Source organism: Fragaria vesca, linkage group LG2 (assembly GCF_000184155.1).
Source record: "Fragaria vesca subsp. vesca linkage group LG2, FraVesHawaii_1.0, whole genome shotgun sequence".
Classification (NCBI taxonomy): Eukaryota; Viridiplantae; Streptophyta; class Magnoliopsida; order Rosales; family Rosaceae; genus Fragaria; species Fragaria vesca.
In genome coordinates, this window is record NC_020492.1 from 8,238,744 (window position 1) to 8,257,182 (window position 18,439).

Here is an 18,439-nt window from a genome sequence, read left to right on the forward strand (position 1 = left end):
TTATCTCAGTTCCCAATCTCATAAGATCACTTTGACCTCGCATATCAGAAGGAAATTTTTGTGAATGTTATATTCTTTGTGAGGCTTTGTTGGGGGTGAGCTGTAGACTTGTAGTATAGTAGGATTTGATTTTCTGAGGTCTAATTCAATTGTCCTGTGTTATAGTAGTTTCAACAGTTAATTGATCTCTGAATAGGAAGGGGAGCTATATTACCCGTAGTCAAGTCACTCAGTTGTCAATCGTTGATGTATATGTGGGTAATTGTCAATCAATTGGTTCATTCTGAGCTGCAAATGGTTTGACCATCTTCTTAAGCGATAGACGCCAGATACATTACTGTACTTGCAATTGGACATTCAAGAATGTAAATGCCTTGGTACATTTGGCAACGAATGACAAATTAGAGGTGAGAACAAAAAAAAGTTAGGTCAAATTTTAAGGTAACTGCCCATATGTGGTTCATGAATTGACTTCCAAGATGCTACTTTCTTCCAATCCTGCAGAGTTTGGTGTTGTTACTCTTTCGCCAATCCTTTACTTTGGGACTCCAATAGTTACATAGCATGTTATTCCTAGTTATCATCAAATCACGCCAACAAGTGATTCCTATTTGTTAAAGAAAATCTCGAAATTGACCATTCTTAAAAAGGAAATAGGCATTGGATGCTTGATCCCGTGTTGAAGGAGAAACAATCACACCCTCAAAATGTTCTGCTGCCGTCAAGTAGGGTGCTAAATATGAATGTCATGCACTCATGCATGCTACAAAATTTTTTAGAGACAAGGGTCCGGATCAAGGGTAGAACTAAGGTATCAAAGGGTCCGTTTCACTTAAATCTAATGGGTAAAAATCGGTGTAAAAATATGTGTAAAATAAGGTATCTTTTGATCCGGACCCTAGAGATAAAGCTTGTTGCTATAGATTGAGACGATAGTTCTACGCAAGTTAGTACCTTATAGATGCTTGCAAATCTTCATCCTCTTTCAGTTTCGCAATTATCTTGTTTTGAAATAAATCAAACTTAGGTTTGAGGAGATGATACATGATAACTACTTTTCCGTTTTGGCTATAAGTATGTACTCAAGTGAAAGTTACAGGCAACACATGTACGCTTTTGTTTCCTCGCTTTCATTTTTAGTTCTAGATTGTCTTCATTGATTCTTCGTATTTATATCTTATAATTATTAGAGTCCGGCTATTGGGACCTCCAGATTTGCTCAATATACCTCCACATGTTTTGACTTATTGGATTACAAATATAACCTCATACAAAATGACAGTAATAGACATTGAATTTTAAAAAAAAATTGTAATCAGATTAGTATTCTTTCCTTTTTTTGTTCAAGTTAATGATACAAAACGGAGTCTATAAACCCTAAACCTGAATGCAACCGTTACTCAAAGAACTACTACACCTAATGGAAGAATCTCCATTGATGAAGACACAATCCTCTATTTCAAAACCTTCAAACAAGGTATCTTTAATTTCAATACTAATATATATAATTTTTGTTTCGATTCATGATATGTTCTTCTTCTTCTTCCCCCTGATTTTCGTTTAGTTTATGAAATGTCTTATTCGTAATCTTCTTCTTGGTCTTCTTCTTCCTCGTCTTGTTCTTCTTATGGAGTGGTGGTCTACGAGAATGACTTTTTTAGGGTTTTTCTTCTAGCTTGAAGGTTTTTGGGTGCATATGGATAACTTTTATAGCTTTTTTTTTTTTTTTTCTGGAACATTAATATGAAAATGACTTTAATAGTTATTGTCAATGAATCTTCTCCTCGAGGACTTGCTTCATGGAGTGGCGGTCGATGAGATTGGCTTTCTTAAGGTTTTCTTCTAGGTCAAAGGTTTCTGGGTGCATATCATTAATTTATGTATTTTATTGCTTTGCAATTGATTGTGAAAACGATTCATGATTTGAATATACATTTTTTTAAAATCGTTGTCATCGAAAAATCGTTATTACAACTTGATCAAATAATAGAGATTAATGAAAAAAAAAAATCAAGGAATTGAGGTTGCCAAAGAGGTTTTCATGAATAAAGAGAAGAAGAAAAGAAAAATCAAGCAATCGAGGTCTGAAATAGATGTTTGCATGACAAAAAGAAAAAAAATTAAAGTGTGGGAGATCTAGAGAGTGAATAAGAGGTATAATGAGTAAATTATTAAAATATATATGAATAACAAACATAAGGTTATTTTAAGAATTTGAATGGAGGTTTAATGAGCAAATGCTTGTTTTTAAAATAAAAAGGAGATGTAAAGAGACATGGAGGTATACTGAGTAAAACTGGAGGTCCCAATAACCGCATTCTAATTCTTATCATGTGATGTAATATTCTCTTCATATGAATACAATTTCACATTCTTAAAATAATAATAATAATAATCAAACCGCCTTCCATCTTTTTTGGGTCGAAAAAAGAGATGTAAAAATGTAAGAGGAAATTTTACAAACCATATCTCAAATAAAAGCCATTCATCAGTTCAATACACTATATTTAAAAACTGTTATATTGGTACTCAAACAATGAAACATAAATCAGTTTTAGTATTCGGCGTTAACTTTATAATTTTAAAGGGGTATTTTCGTCTCCTTGGTTGATACAATTTTCTTTGACGACGGAGGCCGTTTTGCTGCCACTTTCTTCTAGGAGTACTAGATCTTGTGGTGGTCTGATGAGATTCGATAGCCAGAGACCCAAAGTATGCTTTTCTTTTGTATCCTAGTGAACCCCATGCCCCATTAAAATGGGTGACATTAACTTATTTCAATATTTGGTTTCACATATTTTGCTACTTGCGCTTCTTCTACAACTACTTTTCTTAATTACCAAGCTAAACATTAATCTCTGATAGAGCCAATGAGTTCTAGAAGAGGGGATTCTTGGGTCGAGTTCTCCATTGGGTTGGCTAGGAAAGTTGGAATGGAGATCGGAAAATTGGGAATTGTTTACGGAGAAACAACAAAGTTTTGTGGCTCGTTGGAATATGGATTCTAAAATTTGGGGGAGCTTTAATTATTGAAGAACTAATGCAAGTACAAGTAGAAAATAATGAAAACCAAGAACAGAAAGGTTCAATTTGCAGCAATTTTTTGTCTGATTAAAGAGATATATAGATGAGAACATGTGCTCATGTGTGGCTATATGTGGCGGAGGGAGAAAAAGAGAGAGAAAATACCGAGAAAAATAAAAAGACGTAATTGCCTATGAAACAGTTTTTGTAACAGTCGACTTAACACTGTTAGAGACGAAAACTATCAAATTTATGTCAGCTTTACATGTTGGGGTACCAATATTATAATTTTGAAATATCATATACATAGTGATGAACGGATGTTACATAGGGTACCATCGGTAAAATTTCCTCAAAATGTAATCATAATTCAGATGCAATTGACATGAATCGAAAAAATAAAAAATAAAAATAGAATGGAGATGATACATAACAAGTGAAAATTGAAAAAGGGTACTTTGAAAAACCCTATTTTAGATGGCCAAAATATTCCGAATTTAAAGACAGACTTGATGTTTTACTTCCGAAATCAGAAGAGCTTGCTCTGGTTATCCCTGTCAACATATTCGCCGGACAGAGACCACAATCACGTGTCGCAGAGCTTGACTACGGTCTCCGGTGAGTTCAATTCAACTTATCGAGTGTGCTCTATTTCGTCCCCATTACATTGGATTAATCACTTTCATTCATCTTTGCATTTTTGGATTAGATTTGATTCAGGCTTTCAGCTACCTAATACTCCTGAACCCAGTTCCTTACTCCTTCAACTTCACTCTCAGACACACCCAAAACACCTTTTAGGATTTGTTATGTGCCTCCAATTTGAAGCTTTTTTCCTGGGTTCTCATAGTATCTCTATTAATTGAATTTACTGCAGTGTTCATGCTTTGGTTGGTGAGGAAGTTAGGTTGGATTGTTTAGAGTGATTTGTGGGACCAATTAGCTTAATCCTTAGCTTAAATTAACAGTATTCGGACAAAATTTTGTTGCTTTGATTATGTTACCATACTTGGTCTGCGTATTCGTTATTGAACTACTAGTTTGATCTTTTCTAGACTTGTTAGAATTGCCTGCTAGTGAGGTCTTTTTACATCCAATAGATATATACATTGGATCGAAAGGGTAAGAATGTTAGGATGAGCCTGGTCATGATACTGAGGACAACGATGAGCCTTATAGGAAGTGCAATGAGGATATGATGAGTTAGTTTGAGTGTCAGTTGACTTCTTTGGAGGAACTGTTGCTAACTGTGGTTTTAATTGTTGTATATAGTTGAAATTTGAGGTTAGATGAGTGGCGGCAGACAGAGGACCCTCGGGGGTGGGGGTCAGCATGTGTTGGACTATCTGAAAAGAATGCAGGCAGAGAATCCTGCTTTCTTTTATGCAGTTCAGAGCGACAGTGATCACTCTGGTGGGAACATATTTTGGGCTGATGCAACAGCGAGGTTGAACTATAATTACTTTAAAGATGCTGTTATATTTGACACTACGTACAGGAAGAATCGCTATAGGGTACCGTTTGCCTCATTCATTGGGATTAATCATCATGGGCAGCCGGTGTTGTTTGGATGTGCCTTGATCCTCAATGAGTCTGAGTCCTCATTCATATGGCTATTCCAGACTTGGCTCCAAGCAATGTCTGGACGACACCCTGTCTCTATCACCACTGATCCAGATAGGCTCATACAAGTTGCTGTCACACAAGTTCTTCCTCATACCCGACACCGTTTCTGCAAGAGCTCCATATTTAGAGAAACAAAAGAGAAACTTGGTGGCCTATACACTTCTCATTCTACCTTTGAAACCGAATTTAAGAAATGCATCAATGAAAGTGAGACGATTGATGATTTCGAGTCACAGTGGCATTCACTGCTTCAAAGATGCTACATCATGGATAATGAATGGCTTCAATCAATGTACAATGCAAGGCAACAATGGGTCCCAGTTTACATGAAAGACACCTTTTTTGGAGATTTTGCTGTCAACGAGGGAAGTGGAAGTTTAACTTTGTTTTTTGATGGGTATGTGACTGAAACCACGACCATACAGATTTTGCTTAAACAGTATGAGAAGGCTGTAGTTAGTTGGCATGAAAAGGAATTAAAGGCAGATTATGACACCACTAATACTATGCCCATTCTGAAGACACCATCCCCTATGGAAAAACAAGCTGCAAACCTCTATACTAGGAGAATGTTCAAGAAATTCCAGGAGGAGTTGGTTGAGACTCTTGCAAATCCTGCAACAAAAATTGATGACAGAGGAACTGTTGCCACCTATCGAGTGGCTAAATTTGGGGAAGACCACAAAGCACATGCTGTTAATTTCAATTCTTCTGAGGCAAAAGCTAGTTGTAGCTGTCAAATGTTTGAATATTCAGGAATAATCTGTAGGCACATATTAGCAGTTTTTAGAGCAAAGAATGTTCTTACACTTCCTTCTCCATATATATTGAAACGATGGACGAGAAATGCAAAGAGTGGAGCCGTGCTGGATGAACATTCTTCTGATTTGCCAAGCAATTCTAGAGAATCTGTAACAGTTAGGTATAATAATCTACGTCAGGAAGCAATTAAATATGTTGAAGAGGGAGCAAAATCTATCCATATTTACAATGTGGCGATGAATGCTCTTCAGGAGGCTTCTAAGAAAGTTGCTTCTATGAAGAATCAAGGTTCCGGAACCATGCATGGTAGTTCCCTGGCCAATGGAGGTAGCCAAGAAATGCAGGCAATTGAAGAAAATCAAACAGCAGTATTTCAATCTGTGGTAAGTTTCTCCCAATCGGTATCTGATTAACTGCTACTACTATCATTATTGACATTTCATTATGGATCCATTGTCTTGAAGTCATCTATTCAAAAGTAAAAGAAACTTGTCTTGGTTTTTGTAAATCTGGAAAGATTGATTTACTGTCTTAGTTCTTTCTTATTTGCTTCTATGCTACTATAAAAACTAAGAAATAAAATATCTCTTATGCTTCATGGTCACAAAAGTGGTCATTTAGAAATTTGACTCATGGGACCAAATTTGTGAAGTTTTGATGTTTAGATGGGACAAATTTGTGAAGTTTGGATGTTTAGATAAAGTAAACACAAGTACAGACTGCTGATTCAGTACACGTTTTTAGTTGTGCTTGTACATTCAGTATGGCAATGATATAACACATCTATGTTCCACAGGATGAGAAGGAGAAGAAAATTTGCGAATTGTCTGCAGAATTGGACAATACCAATCAACGATGTGAAGTTTATCGAGCAAATCTGCTTGCTGTTCTGCGAGACATGGAAGAGCAAAAATTGAAGCTTTCAGTTAAGGTGCAAAGTGCAAGGCTAAGTCTGAAGGAGTGACTTCACTTGTTGGAGAAAACAAAACCATTCTGTGTCCCAATCTCTTGGCATGCAGTGTGAGTCATTGGCATCTTCATTTCTCCATCCCGTGTGCAAGGGGCTACCTGCTGTAGAAAGTGGTGGGGGTGAAAGGAGGGGATTCTATAGGAAGGCACAATGTTTGTATTTTAGACATTTTTTTTTCCCTCTTGCACCTTTAGAAATTAGAATTGTATGAATCTGTTGAGATCCTGTTGGATGGCTTGTATAAGGAGGACCTGCCATTAGTCCAATTCGGTGTATAATATCTGTTTCAGGTGCAATTAGGCTGCTGAAAGGTGCAATTTTTAGATTTTAGCAGTGGGATTGTAAAGCATGGAGTTGTATTCGGGTGCTAATAGCCTTACTGGGAGTATTCAATAACAAACTCTTTCGAAATTCTGCATCTTTTCTACAGTTCTCATATCCCACTTTGAATCTGCTAGTTGAGTTTGTGTTCATTTTCTTTTGTACTGTTGTTAGTTGATGCCTCCAAGGAAAAACAAATCCAAACACTCGGTTGTAGAGGGTAGAACAAGAAAAAGAGATAAAGTAAAGGGGCAACAAAGGGGAACAAAGAGAATAAAGAATCAAATAATGAAAGTGAAGGGTAGATATTTGGTTCACAACTACACAGAATAAGAAGAATTTGCGTATGGTCTATAGAGTACTGCCTTTAGTTGGCAAGTGGCATCCCCTTTAGTCGACTGCTTCCCAGTTAAGCCTTCAACTAAAGAGAAACTCAACTGTTGTATCACTTCATTCATCTGCAAGACTCGTAGCTTTAGTGTTTAAGAGTTCCATCACAGTGATAATGACTCATGACATCTGTGAAGTTGCCATACTAAAACTATCCCATTTCTTCTTCTTTGCTTTGTCTGAACAAAATAAAGAACCTTCCAGATAGTCCAGGCTACTACTTTAACAGAGTTGAACAGTTCCTTCATTCATCAAAGGGATGAGAATAAAATCCAAAGCAACCTAGACATCCACCTGTTGGGGTCAGATGAATTTTAGGGAGTTGCAGTCTTTTACTTCTTTTGTAGATTCTGAAGAAAGAGAGCTAAGCAAAAATTAACTAAAGAAGAAGACTAAGTAGTGGCTGCCTAACATTCCGTGAAGCTATACAATTATTAGGTCTGCAGGAAAAACCATTCCCAAGCATCTGATTCTTCATCATCAAGGACCAGTTTACATATGTTAATCTCATCGTATTCAGAGTTAAAGCTCATTAATGATAATATTGTTACAGTGTTCTTCTAAGTTTTTGGTGCAGATAGTGTACTTATGGGGAAAATGAAGGTGCATTGGAGTTTAGAAAGATTGATAGGATTTTGAGTATTAGGAATACTAATCCCATCAAGTTGGCAATAGCCAAAATACAACATCCTTCAAGGGAATTAGATTCCAAAGCCAAAATATGCTTTCCTGATCCCTCTTTCAATCAATCTCACCTTAATGTAATTGTATGATTTGTATCAACGTGGCCCATTTGTTATTCTCCACTTGTGAAATTGAAGCAAAGAATCTACCTTAGCTACAAGATTGCTTTGAACCCCTTTCGCTAGATAAATTCAACCCCTTCCATCCATCTCCATATAAACATTTCTCAAGCCTCATCTTGGTACTTCCAAATTGGCTAAACTAAAAGCAATGAAGATTGACAAGGAAATCACTCACCCTATCCATCCTAGACACAAGCTCAAGATTGAATACACAGAGATCCCATTCTACTGTGATGGGTGCAAAGAAGCAGGGATTGGCCTCAAATACAAGTGTCAGCAATGTGAATTTGATCTTCACAAGTCATGTGCTGTGGCTCCTCTCTACATCAACCATCCCTTCTACAACAAATGTGAGTTTCAGTTTCTTTATAGACCGCCGGGGGCTCTCAGAAGAGTATGTGATGCGTGTAGGAAAGATGTTTCCGGGTTTGTGTACCACTGCAGGAGATGTGGATTTGATCTACACCCTTGTTGTGCAAACCTCCCACAAGTCCTAGATGATGGGAAGCACAACCTTTACTTGTGCCTCAAGTTAACCAGCGCTTGTCATCGGTGTGGAGGCAAGGGACCTGGTTGGTCTTACAGGTCTGACTGCAAGACCTACAACCTTCATGTGTCATGTGTGAAGGAGTTGCTTGTGGAGAGCTGGCAAGCCATGTATCTCAATGTGGACAAGAACAAGGTTAGGGAAATGCAGACTACAATTCCTAGCCTTAAGGGCACACTGCAAAACCATCATGGGAAAAAAGGAGGGAAGGTTGGCAAATGTTGCCAGATTGCTGGTGGCGCTGTTCGTGTTATCGTCTCTGCTATCCTCGGAGATCCTACTGCTCTAATAGGTGCTGCTGTTGCTGGTTTCATGTCCAAGTAAATTAAAGGGATGAGCAGAAAATTGAAAACCAAGTATATATGCTTAGTTGAGTCATGTAATTCCTATTGATTGTGTCTGTCATGTATCAGTTATTACTTTGTTACAAACTTGTAAATTGAAGTAGTATGTGAACGATTTGGATCTGGCATCCAGATGCTTATATATGATATTGTTTGTAATGGATATGACCAGAACCTTCCTTCTTTTCTTGTACTTGGTGGTTGGTACGGACCAAATTGGGTGAAATCCTTTGAGGCCTTCTATATACTATGTTCCCCTGTTCTGGTGATACCAACAACAACAAGGGATGTTTCGTTGGTGAGGAAATTGCAGCTTTTCTTGTGTAACACAATGACATTATATTGAGGTGATTGAGGATCAAGATTGTTACTTAGCTCCTTGCGAACCAGATCAAGCCTCTCGGCCCTCTTATTATTTTCCAAATGCCTTTATTCCCCGGAGTTATTTCAAGACAATTTGATCTGTGGTCATGTGGCATATCACTACCTAAATTAAAACATTCTAAGTCATATCATGAGCTTGTTGACCAAGTCGAGTGAGACTTTGTCAAAGCAACCCTCTTGAAATTTGGCTTTGATCAGGCTTATGAGAAGCAACCCTCTTTGAAATTAAAAAGATATTTGAACATGTTTTGATAGTTGAAGTGCTTTGGCATGCTTTATCGATTTTTCCCACCCCACTTATCACATGATGATACGAACTTGCAATCTTAGGTGTTGGTTATTCCAAACATTCGACAGTTCACCTGTCAAGACCCACCCCAAATTTTATTTTAAAACCTAGAGTAAATCTTGCGGGGACCACCTCCAAGGAAAATTTACCAAAAAATTTGGCATAACCTCTCTTGAAAATGGACATCCCTATCCTGAAAAATTCAAATAACACTCCTAAACCAACACATCCAACCTTAACACCTGGAGCCACCCGCTCCCCCACAACACAACCACCACACACACAAAAAAAATATCACCTTCTAATCCAACACATAAATATCCAATTTATATCATACACCATCCTTTGGATATCCCCCCAAATTAATAAACAAAGACTTAGTACACAACCGAACTATTATATAAATAATCCAAAGGTAATCAGAGCTACTAAACATTAGCGGAAGCAAAAAAATTTGGTAGTTGGTTAACAGGTAACCTACTGATGAAAGGTGGAAGAGATGTGAGTGACTATGCCTCACCTCTGACTAGTACCAACCCGAACTCTGCAGACTGGGCATTTTAAAACGAATGGCCCAGGGGAAAACATTCGAAACCGTTAGAGTGAGTGGACAAAAATAAATTAATAATTAAAATATTTATGCATTCCCATTTTAATTTCCAAAGAAATTATGCTGCATGCGACAGTTCAAAAACTGTCAATTACATGACTAGCTCCGGCTAGTTTCCAAAACTCAAACAAATGAAGCCTCTTAGGCTAAAGTCATATGTATAAATATGTATGTATTTACACTCGTTATACTCCTTGTACGAATTCTAGGAGAGAATCAGAAAAATAGAAATTCGTACAAGGCTACTACGCTTGCGTCTAACGCTCACGTCACACCATAATGGAATTTTTCCTCATTATGACTGAAAAGCACAAGTGTATATATATACGTGCATATTCCTTATATAAATTATTAAATTTATATAGGGCTACGACGATTGCGTCTAACACTCACGTCACACCATAATGGTATTTTACCTCATTATGACGGAAAAGCACGTATAGCTAGCTAGCTAACATTTATTTATATACATACTATCCTCATAATCATCCATATATGAATATATAATCACCAAAATTCTCAATTTCGGTCATTCTCCAACAAAAGAAAATATTCATCAATAAATCATTTGCATGAACATTATTAAAACAAAAGTCCACTCACAAATTAGGCCTAAGCCTGATGTCGATCCGAGGCCTCTTCTGCTCGAACCTCCTCACGTCCTGATCCAAATATAATATTAATTTCCCAACCAAAAATCCAAAACTTACACAAAATAGGCATAATTAAACGTGAGCCTTAAACACACTCATCCTTGTCCAACTTCGCCATTCTTAACTCAATATGGCCCAAACTTCACCGAGCAAACCGGCAGCTTTAAATCAACCTTCTATAGACTATACGACTTTAATCCAACGGCCGGATTCTACTTTAAATAACCGCCTAGATTACTAAGCTTTAAAAATTCCCAAACCTATCCAAAACTCCTCCAAAAATTCTAAAATTCACATCAATAACTCCCATTAATATTCCACATTTAAAACCATAAAAATCTCCTAAACAGTGGCGGCCGGAGGCTGACTCCAGCGACCTCCAATGCCTATGAAATTTTGATAGAATCTTCCTCTCAACTCCCTCTACAACTTTCCTTAACTAGCACAAACACCAATTCCAAGCCTAATTAGGTCAATCGAGCAAAAATAACACAAAAAACCCTAGAGCTTCCACTCACCGGTTCTCCTCACCTGAAGCAAACTGGACCGAGTCCTTCTAGGGCAAGGCAACTGGGTTGGAGACCTTCAAAACCATACAAGGCTTGCCCGGATTAGAGGCTGGAGGAGGAAGTTTCGGCAACGTGAAGCTTTGGACAGTCGGACCTTCCGGGCCCGATATCTCTCTCACGGCGGCGCTAGGGAACCTCTCACCAGTCTAGGATGGGAGTTGGGTCGGAGGCCGACCGTTTGGGACCGGAGCGGCGGCGGATGGTGGCCGGACGACGACGAGTAGACGGCGAGAAGATCCGGCAGCGGGAGAGCTCGGGAGAGAGGTCGGGAGGGAGAGAAGAAGAAGAAGAGAGAAGAGAAAAATAGGACTTGGGCCTCCACCAACCCGGTCCAACACCCTTATACCAACCCAACTCCAAAATAAAACACCCCGAAAAATAATACCCTAATAAAAATTACCTTTTACTAGCTAAAATTTACCATTTTTTACCGTCGTCATAAATTTCTCCTACGAATAATTCTTCGAAAATAACCGTTCTCCAAACCCTTTTAGGGACCAATTAAACTATAACCTCACTGACGAAGACGGTAAAATTCTTATTATAACCAAGCTAGTAAATAAGGTAAAAATTTAAGGGTCGGGATGTGACATCACCGGTCTGATGAAAGGAAATTAAGAAGGAAAAAGAAGATTTATTTCGTAGAAGTAGAAATAAAAACATTAACTTGTAACGAATTATTCTTTGAGTGTAGCTTTAATGATAGTGTAAGTATGCGAAAACATTTACGAGGTCATCTATTTTTATAACGATGCCCAGTTTGAAAAGAGTACGGTGTTTTTCAATTAAATTTTTTATATATTTAAAAGAAAGATAAAATTTTTCAGGATTAATTTCACTTTGCAACCCAACAACCGTACAAAACAAGCCTCATTACTTGTCCTCTCTCTCTTCGATTTATGAGTTGCCTTCGAATAATTGAGAGATTTTTGATGCCTTTCAAAGTTTATGATTCTGCACTTTGAAACTTGAGTTGGTCTTAAACTATTCAAGTAAGCTTGCCTAAGCTGGAGTTCCAACAGAGAACTCACTGAGGCTATAGCCCCTGAGATTGTTACCTTGGATTAATCGATGGTGCCTAGTTCATAATTTTGTTATCCCAGAAAGAGAATATTGTTGCCCAGATCATGTAATTTATTATCTGTTTGTTAGGTAAAATTGTCATTTTTCTGTTTAAGATAGCTCATGAGAATTACGCAGTCCTATAGAACTGGAAGAGTAAAACCCTGCTTGATATATGGATCAGTATGCACTCCCGCTCTTTGATGTAGCCCTGGCTAATACTCATATTGATATGAATCCTCTAGTTTTCTCTTTTTGGGATACCACTGGCTGAAATATATATGAATTTACTTGCTCTATGCTTACCTCAAGATATTATTCATGAAATTCTCTTGTTCCTCCTAGTTTTGATGGTTGTGGAGTTAATATGAGGTTCCTTGGATTAATATGTTGCCTTTATTTTATATGTGACATTCGATTTATGAGTTGCCTTCGAATAGTCTTTGGTGCCTAGGTCATGATCTTGGTATCATTGAATCTGAGCGTGAATTACAATCGAATTACTGGTGCTCTAGCTAGGTTTAATTAATATTACTATTGCTTTAAATTGGATCGATCAGTTATGTTGTCTTGGTTTAATTGGTTCTGCTGCCTTGAATTTATTAGTACTGTTGCCTCGGAAAGACAATATGAGAGTGAGTGAGAGAGAGAATGAGAAAGGAGAAGATGAGAGACCCATTTCCAATTCTGGTAAATTCCTTGAATCGTAATTTGATGAATTTGTATTATTTTGCCTTGATTCTCTGGTGTTGCCCCGATATTTTGACCCAATATTTCTGCAGGTAGGGTTCATGATTCTCTTGTTGCCTTCGATTGATATGTTATTTTCTTATTCGATTAATATGTTGCCTTGGATTTGAGTTGCCTTCGATTAATATGTAGCTTTCGATTTATGAGTAGCCGTCGGTTAATATGTTGTCTTTGATTTATGACTTGCCTTCGAATAATTGGTGGTGCCCAGTTCAAGATTCTGTTGCCTGAGAAATTTTTGTTGCCTTTCAAAGTTCATGATTCTGCACTTTGAAACTTGAGTTGGTCTTGAACCATTCAAGTAAGCTAGTCCAAGCTGGAGTTTCAACATATAACTTATTGAGGCTATAGCCCCTGAGATTGTTGCCTTGGATTAATATGTCGTCTTGGATTAATTGGTGATGCCCAGTTCATTATGATTTTGTTGCCTCTGAAAGAGAATATTGTTGCCCAGGTCATGTAATTTATTATCTGTGTACGTTCTAGGTAAAATTGTTATTCATTTGTTTAAGATGGTTCATGAGAGTTATGCAATCTCATAAAACTGGAAGAGTAAAACCCTGCCTGGTATATGGCTCATGAGTCATCGATATTCCTCTTTGTTGTTGTCCTGCCTAATACTCATATTGATATGAATGCTTTAGTTTACTCTTTTTGGGATAACAATGCTGGATTATTGATACATATACTTACCTCAAAAGGTTTTATGGAAGTGGAAAAATAAGTTTAATTTTGAGGATAATTTCCAGCTTGGTGTTCGAAACCAAAAGATTTTGAATAGGATGTCTATTATTTGGTATGAATTGTGAACCCGGAATGATCTTATGTGTTACCGCTGTATCAGCTTGTGTAGTAGAGTTGTAACAAGTCATCTCATATATCCCTCTCAAACCTTGTCTTGTATTCATCTGGTTACTCCACCCATACACAGGGTGTTGCCATAAGATTTTTAGCTGGTCTTGTAGAAGTTCTACTGATACTCAACAACATTATGAGTATGACTGTGAGACTGAGCCTAAAGATATCTTTCTGCTAGTGTAGCGGTGTAGCCGTTTCACCAATACCATTAACATTATTGTCCTGTAATAAAAACTTTAAGGAGTGTTAAATGTAACTTTGAGCCAATTAGCCAGAGTTTCTTGATTTGTCATCATATTAGTCGATTGCTTGGCTAAGTTATCTGCTTCTGAGCTAACAAGTTCTCTGTATATGTTTAAGTTTCTGAGTGTCCTGTCAACACAGCAAAAGAAAATGCAATGCTTTGTTTTGAATTTTACATTTTAGAAGAAAATTCTTGGTTTATTGCTTATCCATTTGATAGCAAATAGGGTGTCCCATGCCTTCTTCTCCACTAGGCTAAGAGTTGAGTTTCTATGGTTACAAAATAAAGTCATGGATTTCCTCTGCATGAGTTTCATCTTGTATGACATTGCAATATATACATACAACATGAATACACACTTGTAGATTATTTAATTTGTGAGTATATGAGTTTGCACTTTTGATACAAGGTATCAAGTGTCAAGTACAAATTAAAGCCAACTCTAGCAAGAATTGGAATCCAGCTTAACCCGGATAGTCATTTACGGTTAAGTCCTTAGTTCCATTAACTGGTGATGGCATCGAATTCTTCATCAATTGGATTCTTGATGAATTTATCTGTGATGATAACCATCAAGCTTGGCAATAGGTAATCAACTGATGAAATTATGATTCATAATGCCAGAATAAGTGTATGTTCTCACTTTGTGACATCCCGCTCCCGATATTGAAGCTTAACTATGTTTGTTGTATTTGATTTGGTATATTTGTTAAATTTGTTACTCTTTCTTACCTTTGTGGTATTGTTTCTTTAGTTAAATAGTTTTGATACACACATTGTTGGAAAATTTGGGTTGATGGATGTTAATAACGCTACCAGATTTTGTCACCTACAAAATCACATAAATACTCAAAATTATTAATGAATAATAATACTTATAATGATGCCAAAATAACAATAAAATAACAAAATATAAATACTTATCTTTGATTATGAAGCTTGCGTCAAACACTTGTTCAAGAAAATGTTTAAGGTAGAGGTGTGTAAACACTGCCCTTAAGAGTAGATTTCGCCCCTCGGAGACAATGTCTCGGTGTAATAGGTTTATATGACGCCTACTCTCCAAGGTACAACAACCGTTGATCCTTGTAAGTGTACACTCGCAATACTTGGATCCTAGAACCACTTGATAACTTCCTTTGGCACTTGAAAGATGAATAAGAGAGCATATGACAAAGTAGAATGAGAGGACCAAGGAGGAAAATGTTTTGATGATAATGTACAACTGTTATATCATGGTCATGAAGATAGGAATATATATATATATATATAATATATATATATATATATATATATATATATAATTATAATATATATATATATATATCTCAACAAAGAAGATTGGTTACAAGTCATGATAAAGAGCATCAATAATCATAACTTTGGTCTTAATTTGTAACGGACAAGAAAGAGTTAATGTGTTACAATTGTAACGGATGTACTTATGAAAGGAGAGTTATCTTGGAAATCAAAGCACTAATTAATTGACTACAATTAAACTCAATAAATAATTTTTGTATTTTGAAATATGACATCAAAAATTCCAATACACATGACACTTGATACCTTGTAATTTTAAAGTGGAACCCCGTTCTTACTCCATAAACCTGAACCATGTATAACCATTACTAAGATCTCTTCTTAAACTCATGTTTTTCAAGCTCCCACGCCACGAACATCTTGCTAAGCTCTTCACTGAAAGAATCACATGTTTGATTCACTGTTGTTAATATGCAAGGAGCTGCCGAAAGAACACAACAACAAGTTTCCTAGGAATCTCAGTATTTTAAAGTCTGCTGGGCCTAGTCTTCGCTAACTCATATAAAGGGGACGAATTTTTGGCTCCGTCATGATTGTCTCACAACCGTACACCCTAATCAAAAGTTCACTCAACAGTATTATAAATCAAAATAATTGTATTACCTTTTGTAAATATGTTTAGAAAATCCACATCACAATAATTGTCAACAAGAGTATCCATGTGGCATCTCTTGAATTCATATTTGATCGCTATATTTGATAAAAAGTTTTTTTAGCCAACATCTCGTATGAAATTTCTAGCCCTAAAGAGAAAGCCAACATCTCCAAACTAGAGGCCAACATTAGAATCATAGGAGCTCTGATATCTGACTTTTATTACATATTATCTCTAAAAAGACATCACATTATCGTCCTAATTAAACAGAAAACCAAATGAAGACATCAAATTCAAAGCCAGCAGCTGCTAGAGTCTTATCATTTCTTCTGGCATAATGTGTAGTTACCCACAAATTTTAGCGTGGGCCAGAAGTTCCAACACAAACTGTTGGCGGAAAGATCTGCCCATGTGAGGCTTGGAAGGTTTCCGATTTCGGGAGCAACTTTCCCAGTTAACTTGTTGTGATCGAGAAATAGCAAATTAAGTGATTTCAAATTCCCAAGTGAAGGAGGAATCTCGCCTGATAACAGGTTATCTGACAAACCCAAGATTTGGAGGTTCTCCAGATTACCAAACCCCGCCGGAATGGTCCCTTCGATAGTATTGTTAATAAGACTCAGATCTTGCAGAGCCGAGAGAGTTCCAAGTTCCGGTACCAGATTTCCTCCGAGGTTATTGCGGCTTAATAGCACTGAGGTGACCTTATTGTTTTGGCAGTGAATGTTGTTCCAAGTGCATGGGTCACAGTTGGCATCCCAGTCAAATAGAACGTTATCTGGATCAATTAAGCTGTTATTTAGAGCAACCAGAGCTTGTTTGTCTGATTCGATGTCTGCTCCATAGACCAAATGAAAAATAAGGCTTACGGTTAAGGTTAGGTTAGGGTTAACAGCATAAAGAAGCTAGGGGCTGCCATCGACATGGTTGATGCTCGTCGCTAGCTTTTATCAGCTAATGCTAATATATAGTTGATTTTGTGATGTGTTGTGTTCCACAAACATCCACTGTAAGGAAAGAGATTTATACTAGTTTTAGGCATGAAATTCATTTATGAAAAAAAAATTATAGTAAAGAGCACTGATATGTAGCAAAAAATTCGTGGTCTTAATCCTAATATATCTTGCCAATCATAATGTTGCATTACCGATTGTACCATTTCTATTTCTTTTTAGATTTTAAGGGGTGAATCAATGATATTAATGAACTTTAATGGGTAATGAAAATAAATATTACGTATTGGTAGTAGTCATCTGTTATGTATAAATTTAAGGAATGTTTCTTATGTATTGAATTAGTTTCTTCAAATATTAATTAGGTACAATGCCTACTAGCCCTAATTTTAAGAATTTTATTCCCACTAACAAAATCATATTTTAAAATTCTTAAGAGCCAACTTAAACAGCAAAATGACAATCATACCCTTAATGAATTAAATAAATTACAATAGACCATTATAAGAGTATTATAAAATAAAATTTTTATGACCGGATTCTCACGACCAATGACGTTGACCGGGCTCCGGGGGCCGTTGACCAGACTCCGGACTCCGGTGATTGTTGTTGGGGCTCCGACGACTGTTGACCAGGCTCAGACGACCGTTCACCGAACTTTGACGAAAGCTAGGGGATCTATTGGGGGCAGTAGGGGTCTATTGGGGGTAGTAGGGGTCTATTGGGGGCAATAAGAGGTCTTTTGGTGGCAATATGCATGGGGTCTGTCTGGGGGTCTATTGAGGACAGTACGAGGGTCTACTGAGGATAATAGGAGGGTCTACTGGTGGCAGTAGAACTGTAGGAGGGTCTACTAAGGACAATACAAGGGTCTACTAGGGGCAGTAGGAGGGTCTACTGCCTCCATTCATATACTCGTGCATTTCTTCTGTCCATGTAATCCCATTCTTATTATCCAAAAACAAATGTAATCATTTTCTTTCTTTATTGTTTTGACTTAAACCCTTCTTAAGTACTTCCATCACCCTTCTTTAGTCTTCACCCAATGATGAAAACCAACCTTTCATGGCTATTATTCACTCTTATCCCAATCTGAAGCACCAGAAGAAGCCCAAGCATTGTAGTAGCCTCGTGCCCTCTATAATTTGGATATGAGAACATGAATATGTTTATGAAATCTATGCTATGGTTTCCAATACCTTGCCTATGAATTCTAGCCCAATCTCCTCTTTTTCCCAAACCACTCGGATGGTCGGACCTTACCTGCTCCACCCCCAAGCCATCCACGACCTCGATGATACCTCGCCGGACGCTCATCTAGATCAATCAACAACTGCCACCACGCTGACAACCTTTCTCCGA

The 18,439-nt window shown here is 37.2% G+C and overlaps 2 protein-coding genes across 2 annotated transcripts; both read left to right on the top strand.

The window, feature by feature from the left end:
• Positions 1–4,149: 4,149 nt before the first annotated feature.
• LOC101309889 (protein FAR1-RELATED SEQUENCE 9-like) lies at positions 4,150–6,790 on the top strand. Its single transcript, XM_004290045.1, has 2 exons — positions 4,150–5,795; positions 6,209–6,790. The coding sequence occupies exons 1-2, from the start codon at positions 4,314–4,316 to the stop codon at positions 6,374–6,376; spliced, it is 1,650 nt and encodes a 549-aa protein (XP_004290093.1). The 5' UTR covers positions 4,150–4,313; the 3' UTR covers positions 6,377–6,790.
• A 1,233-nt stretch (positions 6,791–8,023) lies between these two features.
• On the top strand, positions 8,024–9,021 carry LOC101310179. The gene has a single exon (XM_004290046.1). The coding sequence runs from the start codon at positions 8,048–8,050 to the stop codon at positions 8,768–8,770; it is 723 nt and encodes a 240-aa protein (XP_004290094.1). The 5' UTR covers positions 8,024–8,047; the 3' UTR covers positions 8,771–9,021.
• The last annotated feature ends 9,418 nt before the right edge of the window (positions 9,022–18,439 follow it).